The 25,866-nt window shown below is 40.5% G+C and overlaps 1 protein-coding gene across 3 annotated transcripts in view; it reads left to right on the top strand.

The window, feature by feature from the left end:
* The window catches only part of TRIQK (triple QxxK/R motif containing), a 44,450-nt gene extending 18,816 nt beyond the window's left edge, over nt 1-25,634 (top strand). For all 3 annotated transcript variants that reach the window (XM_048508335.1, XM_048508336.1, XM_048508337.1), the window contains exons 3-4: nt 16,906-16,991; nt 23,141-25,634. In XM_048508335.1, coding sequence (XP_048364292.1) covers nt 16,906-16,991; nt 23,141-23,254 — 200 coding nt within the window. In that variant the 3' untranslated portion in view covers nt 23,255-25,634. The remainder of the gene's footprint in view (nt 1-16,905; nt 16,992-23,140) is intronic.
* Nucleotides 25,635-25,866: the final 232 nt, after the last annotated feature.

The raw sequence follows: 25,866 nt of genomic DNA on the forward strand, positions 1-25,866 counted from the left end.
AGTGTGGCTATCATAGCCACCTATACTCCATTTGTTTATCTGAAAAAAATGTATATGCTGCCTCTCCAGAGATGCATTAAAGACAACCCCAAAAATGCAATAAAATCATAAAAGCTGTATACAGATTTATCACAAAGCCATAAAACAAACCATGAAAGACAAGCCAGGGAATAAAATTGCATTAAAAATAGCCCTAAAAGGATGCTCATTACACAGGCTAGAAACAGGCCATGAAAACTGCTTAAAAAGACGTGTTGATCTGCAGTGGGAGACTAGCGGCTAATAGCACCCTAGAGACCTGTAAGAGTTTTGGGATATAAGCTTTTGAGAGTCCAAACCCCCTTTGACTTCTGAAAGCTTTACACCCCAGAAACCTTGTTTGGTCTCTAAGGTGCTACTGGGTTTAAATGTAGCTCTTAAAAAACCTTAGTTAGAATCCTGGGTAAAAATGGGCCTTTCCCCACTTACGGTTTGCAGCGCTACTCTCAGCGCGAGCGATTTCCGCCGCGGGGTCGTGTTCCCCACTGCCCCACGCAGAGCAGAGCGCGGGGCAGTCAGAAGGTGCCGTTTCTTCAGCATCAGAAATGACGCGCGCTGAAGGGACGTGAGAGCGCAGAGTTGGGGCGGCTGCGTTGTCGCCTCCCGGACTCATGGGGAGTGCCGCTGGACCATGCACTATTTGGAGAGAGTAGTGCGCAGCAAACGGTAAGTGGGGAAAGGGCCACTGAATGTTTTGGTTAGTGCTTAAAATATGAGGGGGTGGGAAGAATTGTGGTTCAAGGGGTCGGGTTTTCCAGAAGTGAAATGCCACCACTGAAAAAGGGCTATCTCTGAACATCACTCAGTTCACCTTTGCACAGAGAGCAAGGTTCAAGAAGAGGGTCTTAACTGAGCATATGAAGTATCCTTGGGTTTAGCTGAATTTATGTAGGGTTTATGTATGTTGCTAACAGACATTTTTTGTGGGCTTTGTATACATACCACGTGTTTAACCCAAGAAAGAGAAATCATTTTGCATTTGCCTATAAATATCGAATACTATCTTTTTTATAAATGAGAAATTGATTTCCAAGTCCAATAATGCAAGAATCAATTTGAAAAGAATACTTCTGCAATTGTTTTCCATAGGAGTAATAGTAAATATAATTTATGAAGTTTTTTATAACATGCTATGAGGGAGATAGTCCTTATAATACATGATGATATTGGCCCAATAATTACACTTGATACTTTGTATCCAATGCACCATGTATCCAGTGAATTCCAAATGTTTTACAAGTATCACATGGTTATTTGATTTCTTGGATACATTGGTGCAACCTGTCTGTATTTCAGTTGGGTCAATCATCTCCTTTATCAAAAGGAAATCTGATTCATAGTAGCAGATGGATTTGAGGATTTTCAAAGCTCTGGAACAGGAAAAGTGAGCATTACAAAAAGCATGTATATTTGAAGTTGTGGATGCTCATGATGCCCTTTGGGTGGGCTTTATTGGTCATAATATCTTTTGGTCTGAACAGCCAAAGGGGAGCACTTGCTTCTCATTATTGCTGTATCTGCTTAGTTTTTCTCTACTTTGCTTTACTTATGCCACTAAATTCCTGGATGGATTCCATTGGAATCTCTCTTGTGCCATCAAGTTGCAGCCAACGTTGATGACCCCCACAGGGTTTTCAAGGCAGAAGATGTTCAGAAGTGGTTGGCCTTCCTCTGCGTAGCAACTCCACACTTCCTTAGTGGTCTCCCATCCAAATAGTGATCAATATCAATGGATTGTGAGGTGTTTTTTTTTTAAAAAAAGAACTTATGGAAGGAGGGCCATTATTATTATTTCTTAAATAGTAGATGGTTGTATACTACAAAGATTTTGTTTCATTCTCTATACGTTGTATAATATATACATATACCTACTTGGTCTTGTAAAAAAAATCCGTAAAGGAAACAATGTACAGCGATTAGTATACACAATTAAAATAATTTCTCCCCCAATTGGAAGTTTGATATCATATACTTTGTTACTCGTTACTCTAAGGCAGCCATTCTCAACCAGGGTTCCCTGGTACCCTGGGGTGCCGTGAGCATGTCCCAGGGGTATCGCGGCAACACTACCGCCCCCCCCCCCTCATTTTTGTGGTGTCTCCCACCGGCGCCAGCAAGGACATGGAGCTAGCCCATGGGGCAGGGCCTGCCACAAGGTCAGCAGCCAACCCCCCCCAGTGCTACCCTTCACCCTGGGAGGGGAAGGTGGGGTGTGTGGCAAGCAGGGGCAATGGGAGGGGAAGGTGGAGGGTGGCGGCAGCGGTACCGTGAGATATGAAGAGTGAAGTCAAGGGTACCCTGACCTCGAAAAGGTTGGGAAACACTGCTCTAAGGACTTTTCTTTCCAAAAATTAATAACGTATCATTATACGAACTCATGTGGAAAATAATAAAATATGGGTAATTACCTAAATCACATTTTAATACATTATACTTCAAATTAAAATAAATTTTCTGTGGTTTCCACTCCTCTTCCCTCTTCTCCGTATCCTCTCCCTGTAAAGGAGGGCCATTATTATAGTGATGAGCAGGATAAAGTGAAACAAATTCCAGACTAAAAAGATTTGAGTGAAGAATTGCAACAGAAGATGGACATGAGCTGTAGTTGTATTGTAAAAAAGGAACAAGCGGCATGTTACAAAGAGGAAAGCTTCAAGACTTGGCAGCTTAATATCTGGCTAGATAATACAATAATCTGATTCCATCTAGTTTTCCATGAAACCAATTGGATTTGTAGAATGTGTATCTAGTTTATTGACATGCAAACACATGAAGCTACCTTATATTGAGTCAGGCCTTTGGTCTGTCCAGTTCAATTCTGAACTGACATTCAGTCTGCGAGGTCTCTTCAGATCTTTCACATCTCAAGATGCTCTGCTGCTGAGCCACAACGCCAGACTCTGTCTGTTCCTGACTAGACCATGACCCAGACTTTGAGAACAGAAGACTCAAGGCTTGCTTGGCAAGAATATCATCTGACAATGGAACTGGGAATGGTTTCCATATTACAACTTGCTTCATTGAGCACTTCACAGGAAAAAAACCCTGTCAAAATGCATCTTTTAAAATCTTAATTCCTACTTTTATGTTTTACTGTAAAACAATACTGTTGCTTACTGGAAATTTGGAAACTTTGGCATGGAAATGCAGAATAACCTTTGTAACTTTTGTAAAGCAACTAAAAGCGCTTGGGAAAGTTAAAACCATCAGTCTTTTTATGGTGGGTGATTCAGAATTCTCCAAAAAGCCAGCAAGTAATGTAAATTTCAAAGGAAGCCAGTTAAATTTACTGTAAAATAAGGAGCACATTAAAAAAATTAATGAGCCTGGGGCAAACTAAAATTGTGAGAAGATAAACTCAAAACGTTTTTGGCAGAAAGAAACAGTTTACAGTTCACAGGATTTCTTGTTGGAACAGACAACTTTGTTGCGTTATTCCCTTTTGGGCTGTCTTGTTGGTGTGATCATTTCAAACAATGAGAGTGCCCCCCTGCAGTTGAGATTCTCTCCCTCTAGAGATCAGTCTGAGGCTGGATTTAAATGTGACTCCGGTGACCCAAAGAGCTTCCCACAGTTTTGCGCAGGTTTCAGCATCTCTTTTAAACTGTGCTGCAACATACACCAAAGCAGCAATGCAAGCTTAATTAGCACGCCTACACAATATTCGTGATTTCTGGAGTGTACAAGTAGGCGCACATCCTGTAGAAATCTGTAGCTTCATGAATGTTGTGCTGGCATGTTCGCTAAGTGTTAGCAAAGTCTATAGGGGTCGGTGTCTCTTTTACCCAGTACGTGGCTTGGAGACTGCAGTACTAACACATTGGAATCTAGCTCACTTTCGCTGGCAATATTTCCCAGTAGATTATTTAATTTCACCTGAAGTCCGTGAGCCAGTTGCTCATAAATATGTACGGCTTATACTCTTTAATATAAGCTGTTATTGGTGTCATTCATTTTTTAGTTAAGACCTGTCAGGTGGTGTTTATGTTGAAGGGAAGTAGTTTAGAATTACAAGTGCCCTAAAGACTTTGGAGTGCTAAAATTATGATTGATTTGGGAAGATTATACATCACAAATAAGTTAGCGAGAAATAATAGCGATGTACACAAGAAATGCTCTCTTTCCTGTCAATTCCATTAAAGTCTTCAGGGTTTTTTTTTTACAAACCGTTCATTGGCTTCAATGAGTGGGATCCCAAACTGTTTAACAGTTTGAATGTCTCCTTCCGATGTGGTAGCCAATTACCTATTGTATAACATGAAGTGCAGGTCTGAGAAAATACTCTTCGTTCACCGACTTCATTGGGATGACTATTGTAACCACTTACACAATAGCTAGGAGCATTTTCTTTTTAGTTGTCCTTTTTAAAAATAATGAAGTATGGCTGAAAGGTAACTGCAAGTCACTTTTTTTTACATCAGCTTATTCCATAAGACTTATTTCTACATTACCTTTACTTTCCTGTGTGATGTCCATAGAATCTTGAAAGAAAATTGGTTGTTCTCATAGATCTGTCTTCACAAGTTCTGACCTGAGCATTTCTTTAATAGTTCTCTGATTCTAAGGCTCTGGCTAGAATCTCTCTGAAGTCTTTTAAGAGTTTCCAACATACCATATATCCACGACTTCATCTGATTTGTGGGATGCTGCTTCTCTGTTTCATTTCTCATACCTGAGGGTTACTTGAATTACAACTTTGTAGAGGGTGCTCCATGTTTCAAGTTATCAAATGTGTACGGTCCTATCAACTGCTGTTGATATGTTAACAGAAAAATGTTTGAAATGGCCCTAGAGATGTATGAATCAATGGAAGTGTTTTTGAAAGCAGTATGAAAGCTGCACAGAGTGACGTAGAGCATCAGTTTGCACCCAAGTGTCTCAAAAAAGAAGTCCTTTCTTACATTTTTAATCCATAGTGACTGCCTCTGCACCTGGGTGGTTTGTGCTCCAGGGGCATTGTGTGAGAAAGGACACTTGACTTGATGGGCCACTAGTCCAGCAGAGCTCTGTGCATCTTTAAAAAACATCCTAAACACTAGCAGTGATTATATTGATGAAGGATATTACTCACGGCAAGCCAATTTTTTCATTTGCTTCAGCTGTCTACTTCGCGCATTATGTGTATATGTACTAGCTTGATAGCTTTTTGGATGGGTTACACATGTTCAGGATGGATCATGCAGGGTCTTTGTAGTCCGCTACTGCATGTCTCTGATTTTGGGGACCTTCCCACAGGATGTGCTGAAACACAAGAAGCAGCGCTTCGTGCTCAGTTTGATTCATTGGGTCGGCCTCTTGGGCTCCTTCCGTCTGTGTGAGATGCTTTCCTGATGGATTTAAAATTGTAGCTTAACTTATACGAGCAGGCTTCTGAGTTGAAACTGCAGGGAGAATGGAAATAATTGAAGGTATATATATTGGTATACTCAAGGAAGTCTTTTATTCAGGCTAAAGAAACCCTTGCTGATAGCATAAAAAGAAACTTATTCACTTTAATGCATCCTTCTTGTTGGCTTAAAACTGAAATACAGTTCCTTGAAAATTAATTTACCTCTCATGAATGACTGGCTGGATTATCTTTGTAGCATAAAATGTAATGATATGTCAACCCTGAGCTCGGAACATGTTGTGTCTACTGTAAAAAAGTTGTCCCTGAGCACTTAATGTTGTGTTAAATGATGATGTGTCCATTGCAAATGTATTATTAGTGTCAAGCTGTTCCATCTCTCAGGATTGAAAAATGGCCAGTGATGTGAGCTGCCATTAAACCTGAATAAAAAAATGAGAGGAATTGGGGGGAGGGGAGGCAGGGAAGGTTTCCATGCTCTCTTTGAACACTCTGACTGTATTCAATATGCATCAAAATGTTTCTGTTAGCTGAAGACTCCAAAAACACCTTTAATCACAGCAATCGAAACTGTATTAAAGCAAATCTCTTTTTTCCCCCTTTTATATGGGAAAAATTCTCTCGGTACGTAAGGATGCTAATAGTACGATGCTGTGAAAGACTATTGCAAATGCTTCTTATGTCAGTCATCTTGCAATTAGCATGAATAAAGACGGAGCCCAAGCCTTTGATTTTGCATGTTGCAAATTCAGTTGATACTCTGAAAAGTCAGTGATCCTTGTAAAGGCTTCTGCCTTGTTTTGCATTCAACATAGATTAATAAGTATATCTATTTTGGGTGTACCACTTTTTTATGTCATGCAGCCAAAGGGTCTTTTTTTAAAAAGTGTTTATTTACAAATTGCATTTTTACACTGGGTTTCACAAAGAGCACTAACAATAAGAATAAAATAAAACAAACCTGTTCATCTTCTCAGCAAAATGGAGCTGAAAAACCATGATTAGAGAAACCTGAATTTGCCGCCAAACAAGATAGAAGATTGGTTCACACGTGAAACGGTGCAGCAAGAAGCTGCAGTCTGGTTTGCAGGAATGTTGGTCCAAAGAGAAGTTAAAAAATAATGATAGGATTAATCAGTCATTATCAGATACTTATTGATGCTAGTTCATGCTGTGCTTTCGTTTGTGGGGGTAGCAGCTCCCACAAGGGCAGCCAAGGGATCTGTGACATGACCTCCATGCTGGGGTTTAGTAACTGTGGGAAGGGATGTCTGCATGAACTGCCTTTTTTTGGTGAAATTTTGAAATACTTTTAAAGTTTTGAAATACCTGTACGTCCCAGGCAGTTCTTATAGTGCCATCCTAAGCAGAGTTATACCCTTCTGAGCCCATGGACTTCAGTGAACTTTGTAAGGGGTGACTGTGCTCACAGTGACACTATTACTCCATTTAATGTAAAGGTGTTGATCATAATGTATGCATCATACTAACCATAATATTGTCAAATATATCTGTTTAAGGGAGATGTGACTATCGGAAGCACACTCCCCAGAAATCTTGTTGGTCTCTAAGGTGCTGCTGGACTCAAATGTAGCTTTTCTGCCACAGACCAACATGTCTACCCTTTGAAACTATTGTTTACATGTGTGCATCGTACCAGTTTGTAATTTGATCACTCTGGCATAGAGTCAGTTGGGGTTTGTTTACTTGCTGATTAAATGCTGCAGCTCTCCTCTGTTTGAGATGGGTTGTCTGTTACCACACCGGTTCAGTTCAGCTGAGCACAGAGAGTGCATGGGCAAGAGCTGCTGGAACTATACCCTCTGTGAAGTCCCTGCGGCTTTCCAATTCCCCTTCCGTGTAGCTTAACTTTATCTCTTCAATAGCACATGTTAAATTACTATATTTTGGGATTAGAAAAGAAGAGAAGCTTATTTGAACCTGATAGGCTGGCAGTGGCTGATAATATTGAATTGCACAGAGCACTTCAGTTATAATTTTAAATATTTTTCCCTGTCAATTTTAAAATGTGTGTCAGGGGTTAAGGATACATGATTCAAAATGAAGGATACCGTGGACTCTGTTCTGTAGTGCGGGGATGTTCTACAATTAGAGTTGCCTTTTATGTCAAGGCACTTTCAGCTCAGCTTTCGTTCCTCTTGCTGAGGCCTTTGATTTGGGGTCTGTATCCATTAGGGGTCTTAATGAGAGTGTCGAGGAATGGGAATATGTCAGCTGCTATGGGATGGAAGACCAACAGTGTCTGGTAACACGGATATTTGACTCACAATTAGCTGCTGCATGGCTTCTTTATTCCAGCATCCTTTATTGCCGTAGTGTTGGAAGTAGGCTGCAAACTATAAGAACATTATAAGGTTTTAGTTATTATTGTGAAACCAGCACAAAAATATTCAGGGCAGCAGTTTCTTGGCAGTGACAAATTGGAGAGAAAGTGCTGAAAGGGATTTTAAATCTGTAATGTTGATTTCTTTTACTATCTGTCAGTTTTTGGCATGCAGTAAATAACTCATTTTCAAATAATTTGCCTATGTAATTAAATTTAGATTGCACATTTCTCATTTCAAATATTTTGACTCTTTCTCGTTTGCCATTCAATTGTGGCATAATTGGTGTGGTCTATATAAATGGGCAATAAATTTATAGACTTTTGTTACAAAGATCAGGCAGTGAATAGAACTTGGTAATCATCCCAGGAGGAATTATGATTGAACATGTTTGCGAGAGTTAAAGAACTGAGTTTACTTTTGTTTTTGAATTAAAGACAATTAAAGATTTGCAGGCACCCATAAAAGACAATGAATTGAAGAACAAGTGTAGAAGCCAGTCCATTTGCAGGTGAAAAGAAATGCCGTTGAATCAGAACCAGCTGTATTTTCCATGAAAGAATGTGCTTGCTTGATAGCATAATGCGCTGCTAAGCGGCTTATGCTTTATAATATTCAGAAAACAGCAGTGCATTAATTTTTAAAGTCACAAATGCAAGCGAAGAGCAGCACTGCCTCATGATGATAATGAGGAAGGATATTGGAAAGTCTTTCGGGGGACCAAGGAAGGGTTGAGCCAGGAGCTTCTGAAATGTGAACATCCATAAAACAATAACCAGACACTCACATGATAACAAACTTGGACAGCAGTGAGAACAAAGGGCAAAGATGAAGACCCTGTTAATGGTTGCAACTCAGAAACGGAAAAGTGCTCGGATACTCTTGGGTTCTTAATGGCTCTGACTAAACTTTTGCTAAAATATGATGGTATTTCCAGTAGACTTGCCAACTCCAGGTAGGGCCTCGAATCCTCCTGAAATTGCAACAGATCTCCAGACTGCAGAGAGCAGTTTCTCTAGAGGAAATGGCAGCGTTGGCATCACAACCTCACTGAGCTCCCTTCCAGTCCCAAAATCTACCCTTCCCAGGGACCATCCCCAAAGCTCCAAGAATTTCCTAAATTGGAGCTGTTAACCCTACTTTCTGAGAATAAATCATCGATTTCCTACCAGAGGAAATCTAGGAACATTGTGGGATCAAGGATTGCTCCAAGCCTTTTGTGTTTCAGTGTTCTAACATTAAAGAGTCGTCATTTTTGGGGAAAGCACTATTCTACAAATGCAGTGAAAAACTATAAAATTACCCTGATGGGATGACTGAGGATTTGACTAAGTTAAAAGAAAAATCCCCCTTGGCTGCTTGAAAAAAAAATCCTGTTCTTCAGCATAAAATTATATAAATTAATACTCCATCTTGCAGGGTGTATTGATTGAATAACAGTTCAACCAAAGTAAGCATTGCTTATTACAATCTAGATATTTCAGGTGGCAACCCTTTGGGCACATATGGCAGTTTTTCAGTACAGGTGGTTATGTTGAGATTTTTTAGAAAGTTCAGCTGTTTAAAGAGGGTGTGTTTTTTTATTCAAAAAAATTCAATAGTAAAATGTGGTTTTCATTACCAAAGTCTTAACAGATGTCCTTTGTAAATTTTTACACACAGTTGATTCAGACTTGTATTCTCTAGTATGTACTTTCTCTTCTGGCTATGGCACTTAGCAAGGAGAGCGGTAAATTAATCACAGATGTTTTATTTTGGAGACTTACCAACTGTAGAGTCATTATTAAAATAGATTGTGTGCAATAAAGGTAGTTTCAGTTGTTAATATCAACTTTTATTTCAGTCTGCAAATATTGTCTGTGTAATTTGTGCTGAGGTCAGATTTAGGGAAACAGTACAAGAGATCGTGGAATTTATTTAGGATTTCAGCTAAAATTACTAAAAGCATTGGCTAAAAAAATAGTTTCAACTGGGTGGACTGGACAGTGGGTGTGTTATAGACTTGAAGATGGTAAAAACACATCTTTGTTGAGAAAGAGTGGATTCCACTGATGGTACCGATGAAGACTTTAACCATGCAGAACATTAGATGCACTCTGAGTGCCCACTCGGAGGGGTGGCATGCAAGGAAGGGGAGGGAAGGGGACCCGGCATCTGGACATGGCTCACCCATCCTAGCAGATGGAGGGGGAGGGGAGGGAGTGGTGGCATGCAAGGGAGGGGAGTGAGTGAGGGGTGGCATGTGAGGGAGGGGAGGGAAGAGGCCCAGTATCTGGACATGGCCCACCCACCCTAGTGGAGGGAGGGGAAGGGAGTGGCATGCAAGGGAAGGGGAGTGAAGGAGGGGAGGGAGTAAGGGGTGGCATGCAAGGGAGAGGAGGGGAGGGGGAGGGGCCTGGCATCTGGACATGGCCCACCCACCTAAGTGTAGGGAGGGGGAGTGGGAGGGGAAGGAGGAGTAGCATGCAAGGGAAGGGGAGGGGTGCCAACTGAGCTCTGTACTTAAGCTCCCATCAAGAGCAGTTGATGGGCTGGGAAGACAGAGTGACCACTTATGCACTTGCAGTTTGCCCTGTGGTGAGTGTACATTCTCTTTGGGCCAGATTCTTTGTTGCACAGATACTTCCCCCCTCCCAAATTCCCTGTTCTGCAGATCAGAGAAGCCCCATAGCTTCCAAAACCTCCAAAAGGGTAACTTTCCCTTTCTTTTCACTGAAAAAATGAAGATATTTGGTGTGTGTTAACTTCACTTTGGCTTTGCTTGCCCCTACCACCTTCCCCCATTTGCTCAGCAGCAGTTCCTCCTACTCTAAGCCAGCATAGTGGCCTGAACGGTTTCTTTTTAAAAAAATTCAGAGGAAAACTGCAGGGAAAGGAAGTGGCGGGCAAGGAAACCACACAGCTGCAGTTCCTTCCACTCTTGGTCACAGAGTGGCCCAAATGAGGTTTTGTTATTGTTTTCAGAGGGAAAAAGTGGCATGGAAAGGAAGCAGTGGGCAAGGAAAATGGCAGCTGGCTCGGGTGAAGATGTTTTGCAGCAGGAGAATCCCTGGGTCAAAGTAAAAACCGTGGGAAAAACCCAGTGCAAAGAAAAGAGCTGTGGGGAAAGCATTGCATGCATAATAGGCCAGCATTACTGTGGGATTAAAACCCACATGTTTGTTTTCTTCACTGCTCCACATAACTGCTTCTTAAAGACAAATGATTCACTGAGGAAGTGAGTATTCCAGGCACGCATGTGTGTTCGTTCTCGTTCTCGTTCTCGTTCTCGTTCGTTCTCTCTCTCTCTCTCTCTCTCTCTCTCTCTCTCTCTCTCTCTCTCTCTCTCTCTCAGCTTGGCCCAACCTATATGGAGGAGAAATGCTTGGCCCAACCTATATGGGAAATTGACTCTGATGATCCAGTGCATGTCACAGCTTGCTACATGGTGTAGCCAAAGAGTTTGTAGATAATGAGTACAGAAAAATGTTATTCATCCTTTTGGTCTGGCTATACGATGGAGCAATTGGAGGACCAGCTGACCTTGGTATATGGCCAGAGCTAGTTTTAGTTATGTGACTCTGTTCTCAAACCCACAATCCTAAACACTAAGGGAAAAAAAGAATAAATCCACATCTTTGTAGCATATTAATTAATTAATTAATTGGTTTTCTATACCGCCCTATCCCTGGAGGGCTCTGGGCGGTATACAACATAAAATTCTACCACAATACAACCAAATAAAGGGAGCAAAGATTAACTACGTGTGGCTAAATTACAAATTACACGGGTGCTATCAATTTTAAACTATAACTACAAATTCCCTTTAAAAACAGCAGTTAATATAATAAAAGGCGTCCAGCAAGACCCATATTTAAAAACCTCCCCAAGAGTGGGGGGGGGGGGAACATGGCGGGCCCTATTAATATAAAGGGACCCTGATGTACAGGAGCAAGAGGGGGCACTTTATTCAGTAGCTGGTCACTCCAAAGGCCCGGTGGAACAACTCAGTCTTTCAGGCCCTGCGGAATTCACCGAGATCCCGCAGTGTCCGGGCAGCTGGAGGGAGAGTGTTCCGCCAGGCTGGGGCCAGAGTCGTAAAGGCCCTGGCCCGCGTGGAGGCCAGCCGCATCATTGAGGAGCTGGGGACCACCAGCAAGTTTAGGGACATATGGGGTATATGCATCTTTCCCACTTCCTACCCATTACATCTTCACCTCTCCATATCCAAATTGCCTGTGGCAAAATGTACTTACAGCAATTTAGGGAAAATGCCAAGTAAACAGAATAGCTACATAATTCTGCGGGCATTCCCCCCAGTTCTGTATGGTTCTCTGTTTAATCTTGTCTCATCCTAGCAAACAACAGGATGGAAATTACATCTTGGTTGTCCTAGCTTTTGTCTCACTACAGATGTGACAGGATCTTTCAGACTTTCCATCCCGGGGGAACAAACACTTTCCTCTGGTCATCATCTTGAAGTCTTCTGAATCAGTGTTCACAGTCCCAAGTGGATAGATGCCTATAGTTTGTTTGCAAGTAAAAGTTTTTGCAGCTGCATGTCTTTAGTTCAAGTTGGCTCCAAACAGTATTACAAGCTCTGATGTATTTTTTCAGCCAGCTTTCACCCTGGAATGAATTTTTACAAGCTAATAAACTCATTCAATTCATAATGGAAATTCTGACAGTTTTTTTACAATTACATAGCAAGTGGTCACATCATAATGACTGGTGGGAAGCTGCCCACGTATGCTTTGTTTTTCTTTTTCTTTTCATTTAGCCATTGTTGGACTTTTCCTCTGAGAAAGGAGCTAGCTTTCCCATGTCTTAAATTTAAAATATCAGCCATTCCTGGTGCATCACACAAAACTCCAGAGCATTCATGCCATAGCCTCTCAGAAATGAAAACAGTGTATATAATTTGAGAGTTTAGGAGTGGAAGTGAAAAGATAGCTCAATATGTCATATATTAACAATATGTCACAAGCAGTCTTTAGACTATAGATATAATATAACTATACATTTGAAAATTGTGATGGTGATGTGTGAGGGGATGTTGGATCTAATATTTTATGTCATGACACCTTAGAACACAAATTCACTGCTATAAATCTTACAATGTATTGTGTTGTAGCCATTTCCCTATTGATACAGACTGAAGCATCCTTATTTCAGGAATGGTATACATTTTGCAATTGCATAGAACAGGCATAACTTGCTAAATGTAGAATTACACAGCAAACAAGTTGCAGTTTTTTTTAAAAAAAATTAAAGCCCTAATCCATAAATTTAGGAGCCCATCCAAGGGACGGGGGAATCAGCCATGGCATATTTGCCTTCCCTGGAACAGTTGAAAGGGCAATTTTGTCAGCGCATAGCCTCCATCTTCCCCCACCACTGGGACATGGCGCGGACCTCAGCATCAGTGTTCTTGGACCGGTTTAGTGGGACAGACATTAGTCAGCTCCCTTCCAGCCGTTCAGCTCGTTACACCTGCAGCCAGGGCTATATACTTACACCACCCTTTTGGATAGTGTAAGTGTGTTAAGCCCGATGGGGGGCTCCTTGGTGACAGGAAGAGTTTCATGCTTGCGAGGCCTCCCCACACCATCGTGAAATCCCTTTGTGGCTGCAACACCGTGCCTGTGCACCCGGCTCGTGGATGAGGCTGCCCATGATAATACTATCTACAAAGAATCTGCACCTGCTCAAGAAAACAAAAAAAGCCCTAATATCTGTCACTGTGAACTCAACTATTGATGCTTGAATTCAGTCTCTCATTCAAAACAGATTGGCCGTAGGGTCAGTCAATCTCTTGAACTCTCTAATATACACTGTTGGTGCAGTAGTTCTATCTGTACGTTGATTATAATTTGTGATTCAAAAACGTGTTTTCCATTAGTGGAAGACATGATCGCTGGCATGGGGGGTGGGGGTCTTGTCCAGTTTCTTCTTCTCACTTCATCCTGATGTTCTTTCCAGGGCCTACCTAACCCCAGGCCAGTGATTTCACTGCACAATGCAGGGGGAGCAGGGAGACAGGTAAACTTGCCTCCAGGAGCACTGCTTTCTGCTTATGTTAGATAGGATCTTTCCTACAGGATCTGTAGTTTCTTGGGCTAAATCATGCTGCAAAGGAAACGATAGTGTACCATTTCAGACAGGAAAATCTGTGCGACGTAGGCAAACTACAAATCTTATGATCTCCTTCAGGAAACTATGGCTGATTCCGCATGGGCCAAAAACAGCAGTATGAAAACGGTATGAAAATGGTGTAAAAGGGTTTATACTGTTTTCACACCATTTTCACACGGCTGTTTTTGGCCCATGCGGAATCAGCCTATGTTGCTGAACATGCTCATAGCACCATTTACAGATCCCAGGTGTGAAATATATGTATATGTCTCAGAATAACAGATTTTAGTTTTTTTGTTTTGTTTCTTTGGTTTGGGAAGGATGGAGGACTAACTGATAGGAAGGATTGGCTGGCAAACCCTACTTTGAGTCACATCCAGATTTGACGTCTTCTCAGCTCTACTAGAAATTGAATTAGGATGTTTTAAAACAATTCAAAACTTTAAAAAAAAAACAATAAAGGAGTCTCACTAAGATCCAGCATTGCAAACACTGGCCATAAACTTAGGATAACCCACTTTAAAGCTCCATGGTCATATAGATTTCATCTAATGTAACAGTGATAGGCAGGTAGGCATGGATTTCCACAATAATGCAGTCATGTCAAATGAGGCATGAAAAATGGATACAGTTAAGACAAGTTCCACATAGTCAAAACCTACTAGGTGGGAAGTCCATCTTATTTTTGTAGAACTGAAATTGGATGTAGGGCTAACAACCTTAGAAGTATAAATCTTATAAACCCACAAGAACTTTTTCCAAAAGTTTATGTGTCAAATCCTATACCGTGTCTCACTGAAAGAAAGAACCCCAGTGCTGAATGAATCCGCAAACACTTCCTGGACCTCCATGCAGTGGAATGCTCCACTTGTGTCCTCTGCCTGCCCAGTTGCCTGTTGCACCCACCATTTTGAGTCAGTGTGCTGATTCAAAATGGTGGACACAACAGGCAAGTTGTACTAATAGTATTTAAAGGCACTAAAATGCTCTTTTATCAAGGTAGCAAGCTTAATAGCCTTCAGAATAAAGGTTCTGGCACAAGTGGCGCTTAAAATAATGTTTTAAAACCTACCAAAGAATTGGGACTTCTTTAAATAATGGAAATATATGACTGTCATTTCCTGCCATGCCACCATAACTGCATGTTTATATTTTGCTGAGACAAGGTATAGCACCGTGATGGCGAACCTATGGCATGGGTGCCCAAAGTGGCACTCAGAGCCCTCTCTGTGGCCACACATGCCGTCATCTCCCCCTCCCCCTTCACCCAGCCAGAGATGGCTGCCAGCAAACGCATTGGGAGTCATGCTGCACAGGCTGGCCATGCACAAGGCGCTCTGCCGGCTGGGGCTGAGCTTCAGGGAGGTCCACTTGAATCAACCAAATTTGCTGTAAGTACCATCTACCGCCCCACAAGTACCCCCCTCCCCCACAAAGCTTGGGAGACTGGAGGCTGGCATGTTTTTCTTGGCGTGTAACTTTTGGGATCAAACTAAAACTTTGGGGGTAGAATAAAAAAGCAGCCGTCTGGGTGAGGGGCTTCCATTGGGAGGAGTGCGTCTGCCAAGATTCAGGTGCTCGCCCTGATTGGAGTGAACTGTTTGTTAAGGGTCCCCCTCTCCTGGGAGAGAGAGTGAGGAGGCTTTTACTACCTGGGAGCCCAGGGCAGGGAGGAGAGATCTTGCAAGGTCCCTAGGCACGCGACACCAATCCTGTTCCCACAGGATCAAAGCAAAAGTACAAAAGACAAAAGGTATTTCACCCCGATAAAGAATTGAGCTAAACCAGGCCCCAACCAACTGGCAGGAAAGGCAGAGTAGCATCCCTTACTACCCTGAGCATCCCTTCCCCACCCCCCTTGTCAGAATTAGGGCCATTCTGACAGAGGCAAATGTGGCACAGAGAGGTCTATTTCAAAATATTCTCCATGCTTTTATTTTTCTGTTCCTGTTGCATTTTTGTGGGAAGTCAAGTGCTGTGATGACATGTGAAGGAAAAACTGCAGATCAGATGGCTGCTCTACAAATTTAGCTTTCCTGAAGTTATCCCACCCCTCACACAGCATTCTTGCTTACGATTGCCTTCCTTGACTGCCTTTTTATTTCTATTTTGTGGGGGTGGAGTTATTGGGTTACGGAAAGCGAAAGTTTTACTTCCCTCTCCCTCACACCACTCCCCCGCCACGCCCCTAGTGTGATAATAGTGTAATTATTTCAGGGAGATTATTAGCATTAAACCTCAGACCTAGTTTTGGGGAAGCAGTGTAGGTAACCCTGTTAAGAGCTGTTAAACCCCATTGATTTTCATGGGAAAAACTAAAGCACGATCCTTTACCTGGGAGTAAGCTCGGTTGCTGGCAATGGGGCTTGCTTCTGAGTAAACCCTCCTAGGGTCATGATTCACCCATTCAAAGTGTTGCACAGTTGCTTCAAAGCAAAGCCACCGACTACCACCAAGCTTACTCCCAAGTTACGCGCCCCTTGGACCCGACCGTTTTTTTCTAAACTAAAACCTCAGTATTCAGATTAAATTGCCATGTTGACACTTTGCACTAAATAAGTGGGTTTTGGGCTGCAGTTTGGGCACTCGGTCTCGAAAAGGTTCGCCATCACTGGTATGGCATATTCCAAAGTTTAATCTTTCTCTCTCTCTTTCCCCTGCTTTCTCTGTCACACACATTCAATTCTACTTTTTCATGATAGAGTACTTTTTCATGATAGAATTTTCTTTTTCCTTCAGATTTTCTGCATTAGAAATGGCACGGCTGCGTGGCAAGCTACAATAGCAATCTTCCAGATTATCCAGTTGTAAATAATGTGACCATCCTAAGCACAAAATAATAAACAGCTCAAATGATACTGTCCCATTGTCTTTGTTGTAGAAAATCTTTGTAAAAGTTTGCCACTTTGTAAAGAGCTCTAATATCCACATGCTCTGCGTGGTTTTTTCAAGGGTTGCAATTGAATGTGTATGTTTTGTAAAGGAAAATTTGGATGTGTTACCGAACATGCCTGCTTTCTGGTAACTGAGTCTCTCTCCCCCCACCCCCTCTTGCAACAGGAAAACAAGATTACAAGAAAACCAGGCCAATGTTAAAAGCAGCAAGATTAAAAGCAGAGGCCAAGAAAACCGCACCAGGCATAAAGGTATATCTAGCTGATTGCTTTCACCAGTGTCCTACAGTTGTTGAGTTTCTTTTCCCCATAGATATACTCTGTGAATATTGATCTTTGAGAGATATTGTTTATGACACTTCAAAACCCTAAGTGGAGAGCCAGAGTCTAAAATATTCATGACACTTAAGAAAATAAAGACACCACCCCCCCCCCGTAAACTACAGCTAAACTGCAGGACTGTAGTCTACATATACACTTACTTGAATGCAAACAGGCTTCAGAGGTCTTGATAAGAAGCAGTTTTCTTTAAAGGCTGCTTGTGAAGTCAGTGGTTATTTTTTTAAAACAACTGTAGGCAGGCAGCAAATGCTGTAGTGATTTTTACATATTGGTGACCACGAGGGTGGGATTTTTGTGTATAGATATAACTGTTAAGTGTTAGTAGCATTTTGTCATTAATCTATATACATCTGGGCTATGGTTTTCATCTTTGGCCTCCAGCATTGAAAATTATTACCTTCCCTATCAGTGGCCCAGCATGGAGGCTGGTGGACTTTAAATGATTTTGAAATGTCCTGTTTTTGAAGAGTAGAAGGTATAATTATTAGTTAATATGTGAAAGTAATAAATATAAATATAAAGTGATGTATAGAGCATATTGTATTCCCCTTTTCATTTGTGACCCTATTCTAGAATTTGGTAAAGCATATGTATTTTGTTTAAACTGCATCCAGTATTTTTCTTTCAGTTTATTTTTGGCTCAAAATAAATTAACATAAAATCAGCTTAGCATCCCATGCTGAGAAAAAGAGGCAGATCAGGGTTGGAGTAGGAGATAGAGATTCAAAAATGGGCTGTTTAAATTGAAAATAATTTTCTGTAATTTTCAAAGAAGAACATTTTCTTGTTTCTGGCAGAACTCAGTTCTTCCCAACTTACAGCTTATAGCAAATGGCAAGGTATTACTACCAAGCTGTAACAGCTGTTGAGTCACCAGATGATGTATTTGGTTGTCTTCCAGAGTTTGCTATTATAACCATGAAACAGCGGTTTCTTTTCACTCTCTGATAGCTGATCTCGATCAAGCATTGCCATGCAAGGCTGTCTGTTTTCACAACATAATCTCCTCAGTTACTGCTGTGTGTCAGGTTTTAATGAGAAAAAGTAGATTGTCTTTTTTTTGTCTAAAAGGCATATTATTAACCTGCTTAGTTGAACAATGTTCTCCTCCCCTTCCTGATGATCTTGGTTCTTCTGTTAGGACTCTGCATATTCCAGTTCACTGTCAGAATTTGGTCTTGGTTCAAGCCAGGAATTGAATAGACAGTTTATGAGACATACTTCCCCTGAGTTGCTTCAATTGTGATGATTTAAGAAGATAAACATTGTCAGCCACACTGCATGTAAAGGTTGTGTGCAAATAAGTCAAAATAATTTGTAGAAGTCCTTTCAAATGGTGTATCCAAAAACAACAGCTACGTAACACTTTTTATTAAGACTAATCGAAATAACTTCAAAACAGTGTGCAAGCTTTCAAGTTATCCTAAACTCTTAATCAGGGAAGATGTTTGAAAAGATGGGAGAAAAGAAAATTCTTTAGACTTATGATATTCAGGCCTGTATCTTGTCTGTATCCTGTTTCAAGTGTCCTGTAAACTTAATAGTTGGCTGGGTAGAACCAAATTTGCACTAATTTTTTTCCAAGTTATTTCCCTCCAGCTAAAGAATCCCTCCTTGTATTGACTGATTTCAGGTATTTGTATCATAGGTTTTAGACAGATGTGTTAGTTTAAAGAAAACTTCCAAGACAAAAGCTATGTAATACATTATATTAAGACCAACCAAAATAACACCAAACACACTAAATATTTCCAAATTTGGCTTCCATGAACTATATCAACTTCCAGTGTTGTTAGCGTAAGGACTGTCATAACTTCCCTCTGTTCTGTGTGTTGTGCTAAAGAGACATTGGGTCTATTAATTTTCTGTACCCGCCACTGAAGGTTGCCATTGTTCCTGAGTTAATTTTTTGTACTTGCCAATAAAGATTGCCATTTTCTGGATGTCAAAGGTGAAACCTGTTACCAGCTCCAAATGGTGCCTAATTAACTTTGCAGGATTGTCTAAACAAGGTGCATAGAAAAGGCCTGAAGGTTGTGGCCTGAATCCCTCTTTTTCCCTTTCCCTTCTAGGCTTGCCATTTCCTTGCTGGGGGTGGGAGATCTCCTGCTGCCATTGTCCATCAGCCTTTTGGCAGCCAGCAGGAGGGGGAAAAATGGCTATCCAATGATGGTGTTACATCATTTCTGGAGAAAAAAACAGAGGTGATGTCACACCCCTTCAAAAATCACTGATACTAAAATTCTATGGTAAAAAAATTTACCATAGAATTTCCAGTGATAGCTAGACAAATGTGATGTTACTTCCAGGTTTTTCCTAGAAGCAGAGTAACACTGATGCTCCCCTTGAACTCCTGCTGGTTGCCCGTCATTGGCTGGCAACCAAATCCCTCTCCTTTTTTTTTAGGCATCTGGTCTGATGAAATATTCTAGAGAACCTTGTTTATCTTCACAAAAGGTAGCATGTGCTTTTTGTTGTTGAACCAACCTGGCTATTTGGAACCTTTTTCAAAAGGAGTTCTATACTTCAATGTTGTGTTCATTGGCCTAAGGTTTAGGTCCAGTACCCAGATGCATCTACATCACTTGATTTTTATACATTTAGTTATACATATTGGCCGACAGCTGAATGTGTCAAGGGCCTCTGTTGAAAACATTCTGTTTGTGACTTTGTGATATGATGTGAAAGCTCTGCACAGGGAAGCCCTCCTGAATAGTTCAGTGTGCACAGTTTGTGGAAGACCAGAAGAGTGGGAACCTTGCTGACCTCCTAGGGCCTGCTGTTCCACAAGGTGGGAGCCCCAACAGAGAATGCAGGTGTAAGGGCAGTTGTTGATTTTGCCCATTTACAGGTTGGCACCTGCCAAAGCCCCCGCTGACATGAGTGGAGCAAGAGGCAGTCCTGTAAATTAGAGGGGCCAAGTCCCTGAAGGATTTTGAATGTGATAGCCAATAAACTGAGTCTGGTAACAGATATGGGCAGCCACTGAAGTATCTACAGAACGGGAGTAATATTCACACTTTCTCTAGCTTCTGTAAACAGCCAACCTTTGGCATTCTGGATGAATCCAGAAATGAATCCTGTTGGGGATTCCAAATTGATTTTGAGGTGAGACCAAAATTGATTTTGAGGTGAGACCACTACAGTAGTCCAGTCTTGATGTTATTGTGGTGTGGATACAGGTGGCCAGGTCAACTGTATCAAGGTAAGGGGACATTTTTGCCTGTTCATGTTTGCACAGCTAACTACCCCTGGATACCCATGAAATTATGTATTTGGAACCTCTTTCAAAAGGGTGATTATGGCAGCCAAACTGTTTGTGTCAACATGTACATATGCAGCAGAATTTTTACATGGACTATCTCCAGTATCAAATTATGATCTATACACAATTTTGCATGCTTTTATTACATGATAGTGCAATCTGTACAGGAAATCCATCACTTTTAAAGAAACAGTAAATGGACAATTAATAAGTGGGACAGATGAGAATAATTGGAGCTGAATATGTGGATGAACTGTGTACCTAATGAGGGCTGTAGCTTATCTACTAAGCTTAGAAGGGCATTGCTTTTTTCTGAAGTTCCTGAGACATTGACTTAATTTAACCAGTCTTTTAAGTGTGCTTATTATTTTTCCAGTGATCTAGGCTGTTTTCACTAGGGAGATGGTTTGTACTAAGACTTTACAAAGTTTGTTCTTTAAAAAAAATGCAGAACTCCCCCCGCCCCAAATTGGCATTAAACTTTTCAAATTCTACCCCACTGAGGTACTTCTGATTTCATAAGTGGCATGTTAATTAGTCTATCGTGTCAGATTTTGATTGCCTGTCATTTTCATGCTGGATTGAAAGGACCAAAGTTTCAGTTAGTCGTTTCCATTTAATACTATGTTAATTTCCCCAAAGAATAATATTTATCTAAGTTGATAATGTCAGCCTAGTAACTTGTAGGCAATAAATACCAGACATTTTTGACTCTGTATCATGGAAGGATGACTGCTAGTCTGCAGAATGCATATACTTTTTCCATGTATACCATAAATTTTCCTTTTTCCTGTTGAACATAGTAAAAGTTTCTTTGAAATAAATGTATTCTGTCCTCTGGCGCCGTTGCTCTTCATAGACAGAAGCCTTGATTGCAACATAAACCCTCCCAACCCCTTTCATAGAACAAGGTCAATACAATTCTTGTTTTTAATTCCCTTCGACAAAAGCAGAAGAAAGCTTAAAATATCTTTCGTATGTTTCTCATTATTCCAAATGAAGATTCTGATGGGTCAAATGATTTGTGTAGAAATGGAAATTGGTGCTGTCTGCCCCAACTGTAGCCAAAAATAGTCATAATATGTGAGAAGTGTGTTAGCATATACTGAATGATGAATCTAAAATACTGATAAAATAAAATGCATTCCTCCAAATACAAATGCAAAGCATGTTCAAGAGATCCTTGCTTTATTGGAGATCTGTGTTTTTTTTTAAAAAAAGAAATTGACAGAAGAATGTTAATTCTTTCAGGGTCTGGGAATGACACTCTTGACAATCTTTCTGACCTGAGTAGGTACATAATCACTTATGCAGAGAGCATTGACATAACTTGTGAAAAAATAATTAAATCATTTGGAAGCAGTCAAATAAGTGCAGGTTATACAGTGTGAATGTGCATGCACATGTCAGAATCCTTAATCCATACTATTCAGCAGAAGAGTCTTCTTCCAAGTCTCAAGGGACTCATTTAAGCACTTCCACTCTAAGGTCAAGCTTGTTCGTGCCAGGTCACAGCATTCTAACATTACATAGAACTGCATGGCTGAAATGACCTCTAACTTGAAATACCTTTTTAAAAGTTGGATGAACAGTGGCTGGTTGTGTAGGGGCGCTAGGGCAATGCTCGAATGCTGCCATCGCCAAGTTTCTTCTGCCACTCATTTTGAACAGAAAGTTCCATGTGCCTCAAAAGGATTTTGAACCCTGTTTGAAATATAGTATGGCAAGCAGCTTTATAAATGTGTGGAAATGTCAAATGCAGTTTGTAAATGTCGTGTGGAAAGGGTGGATAGTATTAGAAACATTATGCTGGAGGGTGCACATTTCTTTTCATGTACCTGCTCTGAATTGCGACCCTTCATGGACAGATAACTAAAAACACTGCTATGTAATCTGTCCTTTCTTCATTTATTCCTCACCTTTCTTCCCAGTGGGAATCCAAGCAGCTTACAGGATTGTCCTCTCTTCTGTTTTATCCTCATAAGGAGGCAGGTTAGACTGAGAGCATACAATTGTCCCAAGGTCACCCAGCAAGCTTCCATGGCAGTCTGTCCTAATCCATGGCTCTGCAACCTGCGGCTCTCCAGATGTTCATGGACTACAAATCCCATCAGCCCCTGCCAGCATGGCCAATTGGCCATGAGTCCTTCTAAGCCTAGATGACACCAAGATTCATCTAGCAGTGCATGCCTAGATCAAATTATTTTAAACTATGATACATTTTTTCCATGTGGTTGTGTTTTCAATCACGTAAGCCACAGCCCCCAGTTTGCAATGCATAGGCAAGGCTGTTAATGATAGGATATTGCGGAGTACATTAATTCATAAGGTTGCTATGAGTTAGAAATGACTTGATGGCACACCTCGCACACATCATTTACAACTGGACTAAATGGACAGTAGAGAGGCCTGTGGTATATAGCTCACTGATAAACACAATACATTGGCTTGGAATCAGTGCACTAAAGGTGGAGTTTTTCTTGCAGAGCATGGCTTCGCTGCTCTCCTTTTTATATTGCACCCCCCCCCATCCAAAAATCTTGTGGGGAGGGAGATACAGAAGATAGTAGGAAATCAGTAGAAATTATCCCTCTCTTGTGAATGAGTGAAAGTGCACAAGAACATGTGATTCCAGCCATTATCTTAGAAAGTGCAAATTTTGGGATACACAAGGAGCCATAAACTGTCTGAGAGAATTGCATGGTTCAAGGTTGTCAATTTCTGTATGAAAAAAATGTTATGTTACTGAAAAATCTGATAAGTCTAACTTTGAAAAATTCTTTCATTGGTACAGGAAATCACCCTTGTCCTTGCAGCTATATTGGTCTTTCTTCTGGCTTGTTATGCTTTCTTTTATCTGAAACTATCTGAAGAGGTTGACCTTCATCTGGATCAAGATGAAAACTAGCAGATGTGTTTTTTTTTCAATTCTCTTCTGTAAAAGCATCATTTTGACCACTTCAAATTGCCAACAAACTCTCTCTTCACTGAGGTGGACATAACTTGAACAGTTCCAGCAGTTCAGAGGCCAAGACTACTCATGATAATAGCTCAGTCAACCTTAGGGAATTTTACAAAGAACCACACAGAGCAAGCTTCTTCTGCCATTCACATTGTATCAGTTTATGCTGACTCAATTTGCTTCATTTATTAAGACTGCTGTTTTAATAGAACTGACTTCCTCTGAATCATCTGTGAATTAAATTGGTTTTTAAAGGGGGGAAAAGAAAAAGATTGCAACATTTTTTAAAAAAATCACAAAATATATGCAAACCAAATGGGACAGAGTTAAAATACATGAAGGAATTTTAAAATGCTGTAAAGGGGCACGATTCCATTTCCAACACTTTTTACATCCCAGTTAAACTTCATATCACGCTGTGTTAGTTTTGCTTGTGACCGGAGCCAACCTTGCATGTAGCCTTGCATTTTTTTTCTTTTACAGTCATGTTGCAAGACTGCAACTGTAAAACACTGGATGCGATGCAGGCAAGTTGGAACCTCTGCAGAATAGGCTTAAACATCATTACAACTTCTAAGTTTGTCTGATGTCTAGTTGATTGCAGTGGAAGCGTCAAACATGCTCAGATCTCTCCCTGTCGAAATCATGGGATCTTAAAACACTTAATTCTGGCCAAGACATGGTTATTGGTCATGGTTGAAAAGCCTGAGCACATTGTGCCAAGATTCAGAGTTCAAAACATCAGTAGTTTCTTACTGATTAACAGTAAGACACTAATTAGTTTGTACTGGTACATATGCTGGCATCAACCAAACTAGCTGTATCATTTTTAGCACACAAATTCCATAGACCCTTTGAGTTTGCCTCCTCGAGTTTCCATAAGGAAAGAATATGAGACAATAATTAAACGAACAAACACACACCAGTTTCTGGTAGAGGGATATAATTACCATGTATGAGTATTTTCCTGATAGCAAACTGAATTTGTTCCTAATTGCTTGTCAGTGTAAAAGGCCAGAACCAGATCTTTTCTCCAAAGCCTCTAAAGGTAAACCAATTGAATGGGAAGTGTTCTTTTTCCCGAGATGACAGAGCTTGGAGCACATATGACATACATACATCACTTAGATTCAACTGTGATCAAAATCTGTGAATCAGAGCAAGCAGTCAAAAGGTACTAGAATGGTAGCTCTAAAAATAATCTCGCTGTAATAAGTTGAAATTACAACACATTGCTGCACAAGGCCACAGCAAAGTTTGCTGCTCAGAAAGAGACTCCCCTTTGTTGGTGCAAGTTTATTCCAATGTCATCCTGACTCCTTTGTGCATGTGTATCAGCAGTCATCTTTTTATTCACTGCCAACTGTTCCAGCCACATGTGTTTTGTCAGAAATGGCACCTGGATGACAGAAGCTGAAGCATTCACATATGCCTCTGAAACAGAGTTCCTTGCCTCTTGGGCTATCTGAACGAGTGTAAATAGAAAGTTCAGTTGATGTTGATTTTAATTAGCGCATTGCTTCATTAATATAAAGTTGAAATACTGTTTTAATTATACCATGGCTGCTGCCTGTGATATCAACATGGAAGATTTTTTTAAAAGAATCTTTTGCAATTAGTCATTTTTTAGCAAGCCAGAATAAACCCTACACTTTGCTATCAACCCTATTTTGTACATCATCCCAGTAAATGGGGAGCATCCTGGCTTCATCATACAAAATTCAGGGGTGGGATTTTGTAGCAAAATATTCAAAATATGCACTGCGAAAGGTAGGGTTTTTTCCCCCTCAGTATTTCAATCAAAAGTGTATGGGTGTAAATATGTTAATCTAAAATAATCTGTAATAATGTTTTTTGTTTTGCTTTGTCATAATAATTTACTGTATAGGTCCAGTATCTGCAGGTCTGTAGGACCCAACGCAATAGTTTACTGAATTCTGAAAATTGTTTTAGAATTTTGAACATAATGCTACTTTATGGACAGATTCAATATTAGTTGTTTTTAATTCTTCCTTTAAAATAAATTGTTCCTGGTTATCAAAAATTGTTCAGGACCAAAGACTTGACTCATGAAAGAACATTCCTAAAGTGAAGATAACACAATGTTGACCAATTCTGATAGTAAAGAATCATGCATTTTATTTGTAATTTTTTATCTCTGCTTGACATGGTAGTTAAGAATTTCTTTGTGAGATATATGGTAATTCATTGAAATTGCAGAAGTATGTTGAGCGGAAACTGCTACTGCTACTTATAGATTTTTGTATTACATTGTGGATTATCATTTCAGAACTGAAACTTACCAAATAAACTTGCCATTATGACATGTATTTTTTTCTGCTTACAACAGATGATCATACTATGAAAAGACCAAAATCTCTTTCACATGGTGGAGTGAGAATACTTCAGGTGAATGCACAAGGAGTGATTTGTTTCTGAAACTGAAGATAAAATCATAAGAGTTGGACGAGATCTTCGCGGTAATCTAATCCAACTCCTGCAAAATGCAGAAAATTCACAGCTACCTTCTCCCCATCTCACCCTCTAGTGGCCCCTGC

Source organism: Sphaerodactylus townsendi, linkage group LG09 (genome assembly GCF_021028975.2).
Source record: "Sphaerodactylus townsendi isolate TG3544 linkage group LG09, MPM_Stown_v2.3, whole genome shotgun sequence".
In the NCBI taxonomy this organism is placed as follows: Eukaryota; Metazoa; Chordata; class Lepidosauria; order Squamata; family Sphaerodactylidae; genus Sphaerodactylus; species Sphaerodactylus townsendi.